Raw genomic sequence first — 19,314 nt, 5'->3', positions numbered from 1 at the left:
CATTACATATTTGAGTATACAGAAGTTTTGTTACATCTTGTGTCGGCTTATTGCAAAATTCTTTTTATTCTAGACTAATCTTTACTTTTTAAATTTGGACACATCATGTAATATCACTGAGCCTCATTTTCCTAGTTGTAAAATGAGTATAACTTCATCTACAAAATTTTAAATCCTCTTGTAAGTGACCAAACTGTAAAATGTCATATATAATAGTTATATTAGAAATTAATTCTATTTTAATATTCTTACCAGAAATTACCTTAAACTCTGGGGATCCCATTAAGGTAGTGTTCTTGTAGGTTTTCTGGTCTGATCGGTGACTGATTCTAATCCATAAACCCTGCTCTCTTTTGGCCTTTACTAAACTTAATAATTGCCTTATTGCCTTTCTTGATGAATACCTTCTGACTTAAGGCATGGTTTTAAGCAAAAGTATGTTTTGGACCCCAGCCCCCCCACTCCCCCGCCAACTTTTTTTTTCTACCCAAGCCTATTATTTTTAAACCATAGAGCTACAGACATGTAAGACATTAATGTTTTATACCTAATCATAGTTAGAAATTTTAAAATTCGTAGGTACATTAACATAGTAGATATTTGAAATTTTATAGAATCATCGCAAGATAAAATGAATCCTGAATTGGAAAATCAGATTTCTCATGAAGTTGACAGTGAAGAAATGGAAATGCCTCCTAAAGCGATGCATGCTTGCGGTGCAGATCAAAATGAGAACAAAATGGAAGTGACAGACAGCGCTGAAGCCCTTGCTCCCCAGGTCGCTGTGCAGCAGGGGGAAGTGCACTTGTTGGAGGGACCTAACATGGTGGCGCCCCCAGAAGAATCCCGGCCTCCAGGAGTCAACATTGAATCTGTCACTGTCCCGTCCCCGGGTGGGGAAGGTACGGCTTTATGTTCTAAGGAACAGTTGGCCATAGAAAGGGTACCAGAAGAAATGGAACAGAAAGAAAATCCTGAACCCTCTACTGCATTTATGGACTTCGAAGTGGCTCCTGCAATTGAGAGTTGTGTGAAAGATGGTGTATGCCAAGAAAGCAAATCTGTAAAGTTACCATCTGAGACAGAGTCATCATTTTCATCAGCAGCGGGCATAAGCAAGGCAAATGCGTCTTCCTCTCCAGCACTTTCTTCCGACTTGCCTTCCCACGACATGCTGCACAGTTACCCGTCGGCTCCCAGTGCTTCTGCTGGAAACATCATGCCAACAACTTACGTCTCAGTCACCCCCAAAATTGGCATGGGTAAACCAGCTATTACCAAAAGGAAATTTTCTCCTGGTAGACCTCGGTCCAGACAGGTATGGTGATTTTAATGATGTTGATAGAAAAGATGTTGGAGTGATTCTATAAAGTAAAAAAAGTGTATGTGTAGCTTTGGTTTGGAGGGCAGGTTTTTCTGTTTAGGTGGAATGTAGATGTAATGTTGACTTACATGTTTTGGCCACTTAAAAAAACATACTGTTAATGAAGACTAGTTTATTAAACTTGAAGTGATCTTACTGGAATTTAAGTGCAACCTATTTGATTATAGTTTCTAATAGAAAACACTTTAAAGAAGTTTTTAGTTCTATGCCATAGTAACAGCAGAGACTTAAAAAAAAAAGTAAGGTTTTGGGTATAGTGTAATTAACAGTCATTTTTCCCCTTAAATATATTTGTTTATTGATATTATTCGTTGTACATATTTTTTAACTGCTTAAGCATCAGAACTTACCTGGAGTATTTTTCATGCAGGGGAATTTCTCATTTTGGTTTTTCTATTGATTGCTAACTTTTTGTGGGAATTTTTTTAAAGTTAGGAGTTATTTCAGTGGTTTTGTGAACAAAATTTTAGGATTATATTGTTGATCTTAAGGAATTGAAGGGAGTTCTTCCCATGATTGTTCTAAGTTGTGTGAATGTGAACTCTACCCTTTAAGGGTAAGTTCCAGATCTTTTCCAGTGGGATTTGAGTGAAACTACAAAGCAAAGTGAAGATACTATAGCTAAGAATTATGTATTCTACAAAATTTCTACTTTCTGAAGTTTTTCATAAAATAGCAGGATGTCAAACAGTGCAAAAGTGTTTAGTCACAATAATAATTTGGAGTTTTAAGTCTCATGATTTAAATTGCTTTCAGTGATTAAAGTTTAACTTTTTATAGGAATAATAATATCTTGATCTTGATCGTCTAATTTTGGAATTGTGAGACAAGTAAAAAAGTTAAATCAAACTTTATTTTAATGTGAAAATTAGTCTCCTACTTGATACTTATTTTCTATTCTACCAAGAGAGATTTTTCTTCTCAAACTAGTTCTCTTCATCCTTAGTTTTTTCTTTTATTTTCCTTTTCTTTTTTTGAATAGCATATACTAATTGTGTAGTTTTGGCTCTGAAAAGACTTTAGCAATGGAAATTTGAATCTCAAATTTAATTTTGGTTCAGACATTTACATTCTTTAAGGATATTGCATCATAAATATTCCTGTTAAATTTTACTGGTATCTCTCCTTATTTAGAGACTTCTGCTCCAACTGAGAAGCCATTACGATTATTTTTCTGTTGACCTATGGTCCAAAAGAGTGTGGGTATTTTTGTATGTGTGTGAGAGTGTGTATGTACATATTTTTTTTTTCTTCCAGGTTCATCCCATTTTACATGAGCCGTGTCTTAATATTTGTTACTGTTACTACTTCTGCTATGTTCTCTTTCAATTGTGGTAGTGTTCTCCTTTCTATTTAGCTGCTACTGCCTGATTACTACCTCACAATTTGCTGCTAATCTCACAAGCAGCTGGTAGGCCATGTTTTACCTCCCAGTTTTGTTTTAGTTGTATAGGAAACAACCTTCACTTGGTGATTCAAAGCTTGTTGATACACTGCTTTGCTTTTGTGGAGAGTATGCATTGGATAGAACAAGATACCTTATTTGTATCATCTTATTTTATGGGAAAATATTTAATGAAATCACATGACTGTGATCTACTTCAGACACTCATGTACTAATTGCTCTCATGATAATATTGAAAGTTTTTGTTCAATCTTCTATGAAATATGTTTTCTTAGAAACATTTTCTTGAAGTATTCTTAAATATTTAAAGAAAATTTCATAGAGAAAACATAAGTACTCTTAAATATATTTTGATAACTTTCAAATGCTAAGAATTTTTTTCTTCATTTTACCTTTCCACCTTTTTTGTTGTTGTTGTTGCTAACATCATATATGTGGAGAGCTTAGGAATTTACATAAGTTCTAAGACTGACATCTGTTGAGAGGTTCTCATAGAGAAGGTGAAATTTCTTCAATAGAGTAGGTTTCCAAAAATAGTACTTCATTAGATTATAACCACTTTGCCATTACGTTGTGAACTGAATTTCTTATTTTTCATCAATTTAAGTAGTTTATTAAGAACCCTAGAATTTTATAACATACTTGTGTATTGCAATAGCATTTTAAATGAAGTGTTTCGAATTAACATATCAGTTTCATCATCTGTTCCTGTGAGAGCAAAACAGGCCTCCAGTGGTGAGCTGTAGAGGATTATAGTTTTGTTAACAATTAATTACAAGTAAGCAATTCCTCCCTCCCTGCCTCCCTCCCTTCTCTTTCTTCCATTTCTGGTTTCTAAACGTAAACCTTTTAGTAAGAAGCACTGTTGGCATTTTTTGGGGTTGGTTTGTTTTTGCTTTTAAAATTAAAAAAGGCAGATCGGTGAATCATATCATCCAAATAAAGAGAGATTCTGTTCTTGATAAATTATTTCATATCCAGCTTTTAACTAAAATAAATTTGAATTTTGAAGTACTGCTTTATATAATGTATACACAATGATATTCATTGAAGGAAATTACCCTAGTAGTTGTAATTGTCTATTCCTGGATACCTATGAGGTAAACCTATATACTGATACTTTGTCTTAGAACCTATCAAAAAAGGTTTCATTAGTAAATAGGTAAATATTCTCTGTTCTTTATGAGGAATAAAAGTTGTAGAGTAGATGCCAACAGTGATTTTCCCACATACCTTCTAGTCTAAATACTATGTGGCATTTTATAAAAGTGACTTTTAAGAAGCCTATTTTGTATTATTTATATATATTTGTACTGTAATTAATTGATCCTGGGAAAGACTGATTAATATAAATTCAGCATGAATATTTCCATAGTGCAGTTGTTTGGCTTCAAAGCCTTATTCTTGCATTACTGTCTCTGGGACACCAAGCAAGTTACCTTGTGAACTCTCTTGGTTTCTTCATCCATAAAACTACATCAGATGGTTGTTAGAATTTAACGATAACACCTATACACCCCCTGACACATAGCAAACGGTAGTGCTGCCCTGCTTTCTTTCTTGATTTGCAGGATAATGCAGATATTATGTGAAAATGGAGACTGGAGAAGGATGTAATGTTCATGTGTTAAATTTGGCTGTGAAGTGGTGGTCCTGAAACCCATCACGTTGACTCATAACTATTTCTAAAGAAATGTGGCAGTGAAAATAACTGCAGGCCCGACCAAGTCAAACTGGCCACAGTAAATACAAGATGTAGTACGTTTTCAAGTTCAGTGCCACATAGTGGTTGCACAGATGTTAGAACTAAACTGCCTATTTAAGTATTCTGTGTGTGATACAGGCTGCTGCAGTAGAGGAAACCACAGGGCACTGTGGGAAAGCAGAAAGGGCAAGAGGAAAAACTCTACTCAGGCTTACAGGCTTAGGCATGTTTTCCGGGAGAAATGACTAAACCATTGCTACTCAAAATGTGACCTGCAGACCAGGAATATCAATATCACCTGGAAGTTTGTTACACTGAATCTCAGGCCCCACCTTAACTTGAGTGAACATGTCTATTTTAAGAAGATCCCCATGCAGCCTGAAGTCCAAGAAGCACTGCTCTAAACCATTGAGAAACTGTAGTTTTCATCCTAAAAAAGTGTCTAGCCTTTGGGGTGTCAACCTACAACACATACAGATCAGAACTATCATACATCCCTCTTAGTTTTCTTGTGCCTGTTACATTTTTTAAGCCATTACTAAAACGATTGCTAGCACCAGCCAAATTCACTTTCTTAAATTACTGAGGGCTAAAGCTGGCAACAGCTGTTTCTGTACGTATATAGTTTATCTCTTATCAAATCACTCTCAGGACTAAATTTCTTGTTCTGTTTGATGTTGAACTCAGTTTTGTATATGACTTATTTATGTTAAAAGAATTCTGTAAGTCATAAAAGAATGAATTGTTTGCTACAATAGCTGTAATGTACATGAGTGAATGTATGTACCAAAAAGACAAACTATAAATGCTTGTGTTTTCAGTTTCTCTTACTAATTGTCCTCCTTTCTACTCTCTTTTCACTGTTTTCACTTTCTCTAAATCAAACTCACCCATTAATAGCAATCTTGGTTTTGCATAGTATGTAGGGAGAGGGTGGACTTAGGACTTGGCGGTGTGAATCTGCCCGGGAGACATACCTTACCTTCTCTGGCCACGCTTTAAACTGATTTAGTATAATTGGATACTCGTGGGCTCTAATCAGGACATCGATCATATTTAACAGCCAGCAACAGGATTTGACTTCTAATAGAAAGTTGCCCATAATAGCCTTCCCTCCACCTGCCATTATTGTCCCATTTCCCTATTCCCACAGTCCTTGTCACAGCTTTGTAATTTTACTAGCTTGATACATTCACCTGAGAAATTGGCCTCAAAGCAGAAAACTGAATACCAACTTTAAACAGTAATAATTATTGTTGAAATCGAATTCAGTCTCTGCCAAATAGTATTTTTAAAGTTTCTGTGGCATTTGAGAGCAAGTTGGTTCTGTTTGGCACTCTTTGTAACTTAAATTCTCCTGATGATTACATTTTTTAACCCTTTTGTTTGTTTTTTCTTTACGTTTGTAGATAGTTTAAGAGTAACAGTGCATGGAATAGGTTGGTAATTTTTTAATAGGTGAAGAAATCCGAGATTCTAGGCTACAACTGATGGAATTAGTGTGTTTCATATCACAGTACAGTGTTTATTGATGCATTTATGAATACATGCATGCAAAAATGCTCAGTAGAAAAAGTAGACGTTCAATAAGTGCTGAACAGAAGGCTTACTTAACATAGCAGTGAATGAAAAGAGCAGAGTGTCTGCCATCAAGCTTATACTCCAGTGGCAATAGATAAATACAAGTGCGGTAAAGTAAAACCAAGTGTACCAACGGTGTAAACCATGTTACAGTAGATGGGGAAGCTAACCTCTTCTGAATGGTCTGTGTAAATTCTTTTTGATCAAAGCTGAGATCTGAAGGGTAATTTATAACTACAGTTGATAATTACATCAGTATTTTAGTTTTAAGGTCTAAAGAATATATTAGGTAATTTCTTCTTTGTGAAAATATCTAAGTGTAATCATAATTTTCTTCATTTCCTATAAAATTGCACGTGCTCTGCCTTCCAATGCCTTATGATAACATACTTATTAAAATTTGTAATGTAATTACCCAAGCTTTTTATTGTATAAGTTTTTCATAGCAGTTGAACGGTTGTCTAATTATCCCTGAAATAGCATCTAAACATTCTTAATCTATAGAGCCCTTCATTTTGTTCATCCGTGTTATATGAAGTGTGAATGCTTTTTGAAATGAGATATAATTTTGATATCAAAGCTAACTTATAAATTATGAATAAATATTATTTTAGAATATGACTTTTTACGGTATACTTTAAGAACTATCTACTGATATACCATTAAACGATTTACCAAAAGGAATTTAATATGTACACTAGCCAGATATCCTCAGAGAAAAATACTGCATGGAAATGTTGAGGGAACGAGGTTTAGATATCTCTTGCTCTCACTCTCTACCACTAAATACTGATAAACAATAGAACAGATGACCCCATATTGTGTTCAGTATGCAGATGCTAAAGGTGTTATAAAGGGGACATGATTCACTTGGAGTGCCAGGGAAGGCCTCTTCGATGAGGAAGTATTTAAGACCATACCTGAAGATTCTGGAGACACCAACCAGTGGACAGGTGGTGTAGTTCTGAGTCAGTAGGTCCCCATTGTTGAAGAGCTCGGCGTGTGTGAAGGATGGCAAGGAAGCCAAGGTAGCTCGGGCCTATCGACAGTGGGAGGTGCCACAAGATGAAACTGAAGAGAGCCAGGAGGAAAGGTTTGAGTTTTAAGTTTACTGTGGAGCTATCAGAGGGTTTGGAACAGGGCAGTAGAGTCTTGCTTGGTCACATTTACGTTTTTTAGGAGTCCCTCTGGCTGCTGTGTGGGGAAAGGCTTGAGGAGGTGCAGGTGGGGAAGAAGCATAAAGAGAAGTAGACCTTTGCATCAGGCTAGCTGAGAGGTGGTGCTGGCCGGGGAGTGCAGAGAAACAGAATGACCAGAGACAGAGCTTGAAGAGAGAATGTGCTGAATTTACGTATGGTTTGGATCAAAGGAGTGGGGAGGGAGAGGACTGAAGGGGCAGAGGAGAGTGATAAGAGAAAAGAACAGGTCTCCTGACTCCCAGTTTTCTGACTTGGACTGGAATCCATTTCTAAAGATGGGGAAAATTATGAGTTGGAACTCATTAAGGGAGAGATTTTAGACGTAGTAAACTGGAGAGGTTTTGTGCAACAAAATGGAAGTGCTAAGAAGGAAGTTGAACATCATAATAACTTGGAGCTCTCAGAACATGTTAGGACTAGAAATGTGAATTTGAGGAACAACAACATCCAAGATGGTGTTCACAGCCCTCATTGTAGGTAAGATCATTTAGGACAAGACTACACAGAGGAGAGTGGTCCAGCCTTCCGCCCTGGGAAACACTGGGGCTTTAGAGGTCAAGTGGAGGAGGAACTCACAGGGGAGGCTGAGAAGGGTCAGTGAAGGAGGGCAGAGAAACATTCGCTGATGTGCTGCACAGAGCCCAGCAGAACTGTAAGTAGATGTTGACAGTGAAATGACAGTAGAGAAATTGCTTTTGTCAGCACAGAGGTTACAGAAGGCCCCGGACACAGTAGGAAAGAAGACAGGTGTGGACATAGACGCAGGGTGATCTGTTAGTGGGAAAGCGATTTGTCAGGTGAAATCAGCATAGCTATTAGCTGAGCAGGAGGGTAGGTTAATTAAAGTGAAACCAGCCTCTCCCTGTGTGGTCTTTCTCAAAATACCATTAGTTCATGAACTATCTCCTCCCCAAAGGATAGTCAAGTTCTTATTTGTAGTTATTTAAATTCCCTGGTGGTATTTTAATGTGATTAATAGGCTACTACTTGTTATTTTGTTAGTGTTCTAGAAACCTGGTAAGTACTGTGTTTCTTGTCTTTAGTTTTGATCATTTAATTGGTAAAATTAGAGCATGCTTTGTTGAATTATCTAATTCCAAATAGTTTCTGTATTGTTTGACATTTGTGTTTAAAATGTTATCTTTGTGGAGTAAACGTTTTTCTTTATGCTGCTTTAGCATCTTCATCAGGTTAGCTCAGGTTATTGCTGAATGTGGTTATCGGGGAGCAAAATGTTTTAGTTTTATCTTAACTATTTTAGTAAGTACTATTTCTCCTATAAATAATCAGATACATCAGGCATTTTAATTTGCAAATTTAGGACAATTTGCTTTAACATTTTCCTACTTTTCAAATTAGTTCCTTGGATGTAATCCAAGTGTAGTAGTCCCCTAAATAAAAATCAAAATCAAAACCCACAACTAATGGGCACTGAAGGAAGAGTAATTAAATGTTAAGATTATAATGGTATTTGCATCTTATGGTTACAAACTGCCTTTCCAAATTTTAAAGTGAATGTGTCTGTTGATTGCTCATGTTCCTGACTGCATTTTTTGGCCTACTGTTTTGGTGGTTTATAGCAAGAAGTATACACAACATTCTTTAAGTTTATTCTTTTCTCCTTTCCGGTAGAGTGATAGTTGTTAGAAGAAAATAATCCCCAAATAGTTTCTTATAGTTTTAATTCTTAAAGTTTGATTGACATTTATTTATATCTTGGTGCCGTAATTGCAGTTCATGAGTCAATGTTGATGTCCTATAAACCTTAATTTTTAATACATTTCATTGTACTGATGTTTCAACCAGAATAAAACATTTAATGTAAATTGTAGCTACAAACATTTAAGTATAAAGTCACTGTAAGTGATAAGATTATTTTCCTTACTACCTTGAAGCAATTTGTCCTAAATTTCCATACGTCTGCATTTGTTTTTGCTGTTCTAAAATTCCTTAGTTGCTGGCTTTGACCTTTTACGTTGCGGAGTTTTATACATCTATTTTCTCACCTGCCATATCCTAGGGGGCTTGGAGTACCCATAATACAGTGAGCCCACCTTCCTGGTCCCCAGACATTTCAGAAGGCCGGGAAATTTTTAAACCCAGGCAGCTTCCTGGCAGTGCCATTTGGAGCATCAAAGTGGTAAATAAAATTGCATTTACATTCGTATATCATTTCTTTCTGGTTGGTTTGTCCGAGTAGAAGTTAAGAATTAAACCTTTCTTTTCTAGATAAATAGTTTAGTTTCCAGAGCCACTTTTTAAATCTAAAATTTTTAATATGAAGAAGCAACGTGCTTGCCTTTAAAAACCTGGACTAGGAGGAAATTAAATTGCCATTTTACTTGACTGATCTTAAGTGTAAATTTTTAATACCCTTTTTTCTGGTTGCTTCCTTTTATGTTGTAATTACCAGTATTTCTGCGGGGGAAATCCTTGTCACATAGGCTATAAAGTAATTAAAGACTTGTTCATCATATCATAAAATTTTGTTGCTTAGAAAAGAACAAAAGACAAGCTATATTAATTTATTATGTACTAATGGAGAAGAAATAGCGGAATTGCAGCAGATTTCATTGTCTGTGTTAATAATCTGAAAATTATAGGATCTCTTTTTCATGTCATTGGTGGATGACTCTGTTAGTCCTTGAAGCAAGTTAAGTAGTCTGTTGCAGAAGTGTTAATCATCTGAAAAGTTAAAAAATTTTCCTGACTAGAGAAGACAGTATTCTTCATCTTCTATATTTAATATAATTCTGGAATAAGGGTTTTTAATTTAGACTAATTAAGGATTTCAAAGGAGTTCTAGATTCTGCTTTCCTATTTTCTATCACCGTTGGAAGAACTATTTTTCAACTCACTCTGATAGCATGCAAGGTGTTGAAAATGTAAATATTAATTTGAAGAGTTAAAGAGGTCTTGTTTGACCATTATGAAGCATATACCACCGGTTTTCACTTATTCTTACTTGTGTCATTGGATATTGAGGAAAAATAAATTGAGGGATTACTGTAGTCTTGATTCAGTCACTGACTTTTAAAAAATCTTTTATACCTATTGAAAAACAACAAGAAAAACTGTCCAATTCAACACTACCCTGTCCCTTGTTCCGAGAAGCTCAGGATCTAAAGGAAAGCAGCTTAAGAGGATAAGGAGAGGCAGCTGGAGAACTGGAAGTTGGCTGACTAACCCTGAAGGAACAAAAGCCCCCCTTCCCTTTTGTTCACGTGTGTCTTTCTGGTGCTCACAGTATAACCATAAATTGCCGACTCGGAGAGCATTCTGCCAAATAGGTAATAAGCTCAGTGTTTCAAGCTGCTGCAGGTGACCTCAGCTGAAGATGTCACACATTATTTACCTTGTTAGGGAAGACAAAATCAGGATTTTCCTGAGTGTTTTAGTAATCTTAAATATACATAACACAAGTAGGTGTAGATGCCAGGTTTCTTCAGGTAGTAATACATAAGTCTGAGACTAAATAAGAAAACAGCAACGCAAAACCTTAGTGCTTATTTGTTAAAATATCAGGGAATTCAACATATTTTCCCATGGAGTTTTTTCTTGTGTAAAAATTCAGATAAATTATTTCCACTTGAAATAATTATTATCTAGGTGATTTAAAGCAAGCCTTTTAATTTTTCATCAGCTTTCCTGTATGGTCACGTATTGAACGGTTAGAGGAAATTGACAGTTTTCACGACAGAAAAAATACTGTTGCACATAGTAAAAATGAGCTTTCGTGCAATGCAGCGGTGCAGAATAGTGGTTAAGAGTGAGGTCACTGGGGCCAGGCTTGCCAGGTGTCTGACTTGGCGCAAGTTACTTAACCTTTTTATTCCCCAGTGTACTTAGCTCTGAAGTGGGGATGATGAAATAGTATTGACCTTATGAGATTGTTGAGAGTAACAAGTGCTTCGAGCATTACATAATAAGTACTCAGCATATGATAACTATTAATATCAATACAATTGCAAGAAACCAGTTGGCGAGAGAGTCCTTCCTCATACTTGCTCTATAATACAATACAGTTTGTTGTGCCTGAAAATACCTGGATAGAGTTGTGGCTTTTCCCGCCACCTAGGATGTAGGATTAGGAAACGGAAATACAGTGCCAAGGTTTGCTGTTGCAGGGCATTCACAGTGACAGACCCAAGTTTGATTCTAAGGTTGTAGATGTTTAAGTCGTAGAATACATATTGAAAGATGCAAATAATAAGCCTGGTCTCTTAATATTTATCATCTGATTAGAATAAAAAGGAGAAGCAAGTATTTGTGTAACATTTAATAAGACGGTTTATCTCACATCTTGGATTTAAAATTCTTTTGGGCTTTTACAGAATGCTGACTTTTCCGTATCTGTTGTGTAGGGCCGGGGGTCAGGATTTCCAGGAAAGCGGAGACCTCGTGGTGCGGGACTGTCAGGACGAGGCGGCAGAGGCAGATCAAAGTTGAAAAGTGGCATCGGGGCAGTTGTGTTACCCGGGGTAAGGCCCGCTCCCTTTACATTTGCTACAGTCCTTAATGTGTCAGCTGACGATGATCAGCTCATTTGTACCAAATTACTTAGATTCTAAGAGTCACATAAACAGGCTAAAATTTTTATCTCCATTTGCATTTCTTTTTAAACCTCTGGTGAGGTTTTCTTTTATATTTTCTACTTTCTCATCCCTTTTTTCTTACCTTCCTCTTTGACTCTGATCTTTCTTCTCCAAAATCCAATATGCAATATATTTGCTCTTCTATTAAAACAAAACTCCTGTTATAATATTCTTGAGTTTATTTGAAGAATTTAATTATGTTGGTGTTTTAAATTTTTGATTGTAGTTGCTCTCAGTGTTGTAATATGGTTTACAGAAAAAATTAGAAATGTTGTAGATTAGTATGGACTCTAAAAATGTTGAAGATTTTATGACTGTCTTTGACATATTTGAATTTAAGATTGATAACTGTATGGTCATTGGCACATTATGAGGCTTTATTTAAATGTGTATTGAAAAAACTGCATTTGGCAAATAATAGCAAATATTTCCTGCAGTAACTTTACTATTTTACCGATACCCTGTTTTTCAGATTCTAATTGTCATGTTAAGTTCAGGATACAGGTGGGATTGTTCAACTTGCTACTGTTTTTCAGATTCTAATTGTCATATTAAGTCCAGGATACAGGTGGGATTGTTCAGTTTGCTGCTAAAGGAGTAAGGAAACTTGGATTCTGGTGTTTTTTTTAAAAGCATGTCCCTCCCTCCCTCCCTCCCCACTCCCCGAATTAATAGGCTTATTGAGGTAAAATTGATATAAGGTACAAATATTTGAAGTGTACAGTCTCGTAGGTTTTGACACATGTGTACACCCTTGAAAACCGCACTATAGTTAAGAACATATTCAGCCCTCAAAGTTTCTTTGTGCCCCTCTGAAATCCCTTTGCCTTCCTTCCTGCTTTACCCCCAGGCAATGACTGATCTGATTTCCATTACTGTCGATTAGTTTGCATTTTCTGGAGTCTATGTAAGTGGAATCATGGTGAATATACTCTTTTTGATATGATTTATTTCACTCAGCATAATTATTTTGATATTAATTCATGCTCTTGTATGTGTTAACAGTTCATTTTTGTTGTTGAAGAGCATTCCATAGCATGGATGTGCCACAGTTTGTATATCTGTTCACCTATTGAGGGACATTATGTTTCCTTCCGTTTTTTGGCTATTAGAAATAAAGCTGCTCCAAACTTTTATATATAAGTTCACCTGTGGATATGTTTTCTTTTCTCATGGGTAAACATCTAGAAATGGAATGGCTGGATGTATGGTAGGTATATGCTTATTAGCTCTTTAAGAAAAGGCTGGTTTTCAAGTTGGGTGTGACATTTTATATTTGCAAGAATGTATAAGGTTCCATTTCCTCCACATACTCACCCACATTTGGTATGGCCAGTCTTCTTAATTTTAGCCATTGTAACAGGTATGTTAAGAGTATCTGACTTGCAGTTCTCTAATAACTTGTGATATTAATCAGCTTTTTTAGGTGCTTATTTGCTATCTGTATATCTTCTTTGATAAAGTCACTCTTCAGATCTTTAATACATTTTCCAAAATCGAGTATTTTTTTAAAAATTTATTTTTTATTTTTGGCTGTGTTGGGTCTTTGTTGCTGCGCATGGGCTTTCTCTAGTTGCGGCGAGTGGGGGCTACTCTTCGTTGCGGTACACAGGCTTCTCATTGCGGTGGCTTCTCTTGTTGCGGAGCACGGGCTCCAGGCACGCAGGCTTCAGTAGTTGTGGCTCACAGGCTCTAGAGCGCAGGCTCAGTAGTTGTGGCACACAGGCTTAGTTGCTCCGCGGCATGTGGGATCCTCCCGGACCAGGGCTCGAACCCATGTCCCCTGCATTGGCAGGTGGATTCTTAACCACTGCACCACCAGGGAAGCCCAAAATTGAGTAGTTTTTTAATTAAACTGAGTTTTGAGAATTCTTTATGTATTCTGGACACAAGCTCTTCGTCATATATATGATTTGCAAATATTTTCCTGCATTTTGGGGTTTGTCTTTGCATTTTGTTAACTGTGTCTTTCACAGAGCAGTTGATTTAATTTTGATGGAGTCCAGTTTATTAATTTTTTTCTTCTGTGGATTGTGCTTTTTGGTGCTGAGAAATATTTGTGTCACCCAAGGTCACAAAGATATTCTATGTTTTCTTCTAGAAAGGTATTGCATTTAGATCTATAATCCAATTTGAGTTTTTTAATGTATGGTATGAATAAGGATGGAATTTCATTTTTTTACATACTGAGTAGCCGGTTGTTTTAGCACTGTTTCTCTGAATTGCCTTTCATCATTCTTGAAAATTATCATATTTGTGGATCTATTTTTGGAATCTCATGCTATACGATTGCTCCATTTCTTTAGGCCAATACTGCGCTATTTTGATTACTTCTACTTTACAACTACTCTTGAAATCAAACACTGTTAGTGTCCTGATTTTCTACTTTTCAAAGTTGTTTTGTCTATTCTAAATCCTTTGTACTTCTATATGAGTTTTAGTATTAGCTTGTCAATATCTACAGCTAAGCCTGCTAGGATCTTGATTGCGTTTGCATTCAAACTATAGATTAATTTGGGGAAAATTGACATTTTAACCATATTGAGTTTTTGAACCCATCAACACCTGTATCTCTCCATTTCTTTAGGTCTTCTTTAATTTCTTTCAGTGATGTTCTTTAGTTTTCAACAGACAGGTTGAACAGATACTGTTAATCAGATTTATCTCCATCTTCCATATTTCTTATGCTATTGTTAATGGTAGTGTTGTCTTAATTTCAAATTGTGTTTGTCAATTGCTAGTATCTAGAAATACTACTCATTTTTGTGTATCTGTTGCGTACACACGTTGTACACAAGGTTGTGTATCCTACAACCGTATTAAACTCCCTTATGCTAATTGCTTATTTGTAGAATCCATTGGGTTTTCTACATAAACGATCATGTTGTCTGCAGATAAAGTTTTATGTCTTTCTTTTTAATCTGGAGTCCTTTTGTGTCTGTTCCTTATTGCATTTGCTATAACCTTCAATATAGTGTCGAACAGAAGTGAAGAGCTCAGATAACCTTGTTTTTGAACTTGAGGAGAAAGCGTATAGTTTTTCATAATTAAATATGGTGTTAGCCTTAGTTTTGTTTTAATAGACATCCTAAATCAGTGTGAGGAATTTCCTTTCTATTAATAGTCTGCTGAGATTTTTTTTTTTTTTTAATTGGGAGTAGATGTCAAAAGTAGATTCTGTCAAATGTGCTTTTTTTTGCATTTGTAGAGATGATCATGTAGCTTGTTTGTTGATATGTGAGTTACATCTTTATGTGTGTTTGCTAAAGCAATCTTGCATTCCTGGGTTATACTCTACTTGGTTGTGATGTTGGATTCAGTTTGCTAAAAACTTTAGACTTTTTATATCTGTGTTCATGAGGGATATTGGTCTATAGTCTTATTTTCTTACCATGTCTTTGGTTTTCATATCAGCATAATTCTGGCTTCATAGAATGAGTGGGAAATACAGTTTGCTCTTCAATTTTCTAGAAAAGTTGTGTAGTGTTGGGAATTTCTTTCTTATATTATTTATAGATAGAATCATTAGTGGAGCCATTTTGGCCAGGAGTTTTCTTTATTGAAAGATTTTCAACTACAAATTCAATGTCTTTCATAGGTATAGGACTATTTAGGTTATCTGTTTTTTCTTGCATGAATTTGTCTTTTAAGGAATTTGTCTGTTTCATGTGGGTTGACAGATCTGTTCTTCTAGAATGGATAATGGTGTTCCTTTACTGTCCTTTTGAGTTGGTAGTGATGTTCCTCATTCCTGTTGTTGGTAATTTGTGTCTTTTCTCCATTTTCCTCATCAGTCTTGCTTGAGGTTTATCAATTTTATTGACCTTTTTTGAGCCAGCCTTTGCTTTCATTCATTTTTCTGTATTTTTTTCCTACTTTCTATTCCATTGATTTCCACTCTGATCTTTATCATTTCCTTTTCTCTCACTTTGAGTTTAATTTGCTCTTCTTTTTTTTTTTTTGTTTTCTTTTTTGTGTCCCTGCTTGGAAATGCCCAACTTATGAGGTTTAGGTTAGAGCTTTCTCTTTTCTTCGGCTTATATCTGTGGTTCAGGAAAATAAAACGTTTGTAACCTTCAGAACAGATCAGACTGATATCTGTGCAGGCAACAATAGCACATACTTTGTCAAAGATTGCCTTTGAGGTAGATTTTATTTTTCTAACAGTTTCAAGATCATGAAATAAAGTATGAAATGAAAACAATGTGTCACTAAGCTAGATGATAGAGTTTTCTTTCTTACATGTACGAATTGCTATTTTTTAAAAAAAATCTTGATTTTTCAGCACTTTCCTGTCCCCCTGCTTGATTTAGGGGATACTGCAGCTTTCTACTACAGACTTTGTTTCTGGTTGATACGGGGAATACTGTGTTCCAGCCTTGTTTTTCAGTTTTAACAAAAGCATTCTCTGGGTAAATTTTCCTTTGAAAATAAGAATAACACTTCTACAATTTATGAGCTACTTACTACGTGTTACCCAGTTGTAAGACCTGTTTTGTGTTCCCGTGTTGGAGATGGGGAGGTAGAAATGGAAACTTATTTCAATATATTGAATACTTTTGTTACCTGTATTCTAGATGTTTCAGTTATGTATTTTAATGATGTTCTCAATGTATCATTAGTCCTGTGTTTGAATTACTGATTACTCCATCCACTCTTGGTGGGCACTTAATTTATTACTGATGGAATGGTTATTCTACTTTTATGAATCATCTTGTTTGACTAAAAGCTAATTTTGGGATATACATATAACATATGGATACATTTCCTCAGTTTAAAAAATTAATATTTTTTAGATAGATGGAAGTTTTGTCTACTAGTTGAGTCCTGATTTTCTCCCTTCCACCAGTTTTGGGCATTTAAATTTTAGGTTGATCCATATGAAATTGCCAACATTCAACCCCCTTTGACCTTTGAACAGCAATTTCTTATGCTTCAGCCTATGATACGTGGCCATAAGGCAGACACGTAGTTGTTTTGTGTGTTTTTATACCATAGTGCCCTAGCTCATGTATTACTCTGCAGCTTATTTTTCACCTCAGCAGTGTAGCATGATGATTTTCTTCATGGAAATCCATACAGATTTCTGCCTTGCTGTTTTTTAAATGTTGCATAATTTTTCATAGTTTGGATTTTTCCTAGTTTTAGTCATTCCCTAGTGCTGACCAGTTAGGTTGCTTACACTTTTCCCGTGTTGTCTTTAGGCATTTGTGACTATAAATTGTTTTTATTGTTTACTATCGTAAAACCATAGAACTGTCCATTAAAACTGCATTTAAACTCTTTTGCATTGAAAAATTTTATTACTGTAATATACTCCTTCTATTTATTGATAGTTAGTCTTCTTTCAGTTATTCCTCAAGAACAGTAATTCTGTTACTTTTAATTTTGACCCTAACCTATTGTGTTTCAGCTCAGTTCTTCCAAGCTATGTTGTAAGCTTTTAAAGCAAAGAGAGTTTATAGTTCTGGCATTGGCTTCCCCATTCTCTTTTTTAGCATCTAATTCAGAGCTTTTTTCATGATAAGCACTCTGGAAATAATTATTAATAAGCCAGTGTGTACTTAGTTGATTTCGTCAAATTTAACCAAGTCCACAATTGAACGGCTATGGTTGATAATCCTTTGGCTAAGACCGAAATTATGATAAGTTATTCAAAATAATTATATTCTAAAACACTGCTGCCCCCAAAGAAATATGTGAACCATATATGCAATTTAAAACTTCCTAGGGAATTCCCTGATGGTCCAGTGGTTAGGACTCCGTGCTCTCGCTACCAAGGGCCAGGGTTTGATTCCTGGTTGGGGAACTAACAGCCTGCAGGCCATGTGGCACAGCCAAAAAATAAACAAATTAAAACAAACAAACAAAAAAACTTCCTAGTAGGTACATTAAAAAAAGAGAGAGGAATAGGTGAAATTTAATTTTAGTATATACCTTTTGACCCAGTATATCCAAAATAGTATCATTTCAACATGTAATTTATAAAATACACAGAATTATTTGACCTATATTTACATTCTTTTTTGTTTGATACTAGGTCTTTAAAATCTGGTGTGTATTTTATACTTATAGCTTTATACATCTCAATTTGCTCTACCCCCATTGCAGGTTTTAAGGGTCACTAAAATGGAATGATGTGTGTGTGTGTGTGTGTGTGTACACCCATACATAAGTATACACACATACAATCTTTTTGTTTCTTGATTAGAATTTCTGGTTAATCAGTCTTACTAAAGACATGTTTATGTTTTCTCACTTCCTGATCTATGGGGCTTGTAACTCTGAAGAGACAAGTGAATTTAAAAAATGCCATAATTTATACTTTTATAGTAGTATCTTGGTAATAATAATCTAATTTGGAATTGTTAGTATAGTCTCTGGCAAAAAAGTTGTATTTTAAACATGAATCTTCTTAAGCTTTTCAGTCAGGTATAATACAGGTGAAAAATATAACTTCACATTTTGTGTATTTTGCTTTTCATAGGTGTCTGCTGCAGATATTTCATCAAATAAGGATGAAGAAGAAAACTCTATGCACAATACAGTTGTGTTGTTTTCTAGCAGTGACAAGTTCACTTTGCATCAGGTTTGAACTAAATTATTTGTCTTCCACTTTTTTAAAAAAATTAATTAGTTAATTAATTAATGGCTGAGTTGGGTCTTTGTTGCTGGGTGTGGGCTTTCTCTAGTTGCGGCGAGCGGGGGCTACTCTTCCTTGTGGTACGCGGGCTTCTCATTGCGGTGGCTTCTCTTGTGGAGCACGGGCTCTCGGCGTGCAGGCTTCAGTAGTTGTGGCTCGTGGGCTCTAGAGCGCAGGCTCAGTAGTTGTGGCGCACAGGCTTAGTTGCTCCACGGCATGTGGGATCATCCCAGACCAGGGCTCGAACCCGTGTTCCCTGCATTGGCAGGAGGATTCTCAACCACTGCGCCACCAGGGAAGCCCTGTCTTCCACTTTTGAACTCCTCCTTGCCCATTTCTGCTTTATCCCATATGTACTGCAGTCATTTAATATTTAGCTCTAGAGCTATACCAACTAAGAAGGTGCTTTATAAAAATTATAAAATTAGTATATCGGTATAGTCTTAGTTTGGTCTCGAATTTAAAATACGTTAATGTGTTCTTAATTTCAGGATATGTGTGTAGTTTGTGGCAGTTTTGGCCAAGGAGCAGAGGGAAGATTACTTGCCTGTTCTCAGTGTGGTCAGTGTTACCATCCATACTGCGTCAGTATTAAGGTAAGTACCCTTAGATTTAAATATTAATGTAAATATGCTTCACGTTAACAAAAATGTATTGAGATTTGATTTGATTAGTACCATGCTGCTTCCAGTTCTTATAATTAATCAATTATTGTTTGTTAGGATTATTATACATATGTGACAATATTTAAGTACTTTAAATATTAAAGTACACCCTCCACTCCACCCCCCCCCACCCCCCT

The 19,314-nt window shown here is 35.8% G+C and overlaps 1 protein-coding gene across 29 annotated transcripts in view; it reads left to right on the top strand.

Moving 5' to 3' along the window:
• The window catches only part of KMT2C (lysine methyltransferase 2C), a 275,535-nt gene that overhangs the window by 172,272 nt on the left and 83,949 nt on the right, over positions 1-19,314 (top strand). For all 29 annotated transcript variants that reach the window (XR_014267064.1, XM_082473737.1, XM_082473736.1 and 26 more), the window contains 5 exons: positions 615-1,318; positions 9,295-9,414; positions 11,639-11,755; positions 18,357-18,458; positions 19,004-19,108. Coding sequence is in view for 28 of the 29 variants with exons in the window: in XM_082473737.1 (XP_082329863.1) it covers positions 615-1,318; positions 9,295-9,414; positions 11,639-11,755; positions 18,357-18,458; positions 19,004-19,108 (1,148 nt within the window). In the remaining variant the exon portion in view is untranslated. The remainder of the gene's footprint in view (positions 1-614; positions 1,319-9,294; positions 9,415-11,638; positions 11,756-18,356; positions 18,459-19,003; positions 19,109-19,314) is intronic.

The sequence above is a fragment of the Balaenoptera physalus genome (genome assembly GCF_965194825.1).
Source record: "Balaenoptera physalus genome assembly, chromosome: 8".
Classification (NCBI taxonomy): domain Eukaryota; kingdom Metazoa; phylum Chordata; class Mammalia; order Artiodactyla; family Balaenopteridae; genus Balaenoptera; species Balaenoptera physalus.
This window is presented reverse-complemented; position numbering and strand designations above follow the sequence as displayed.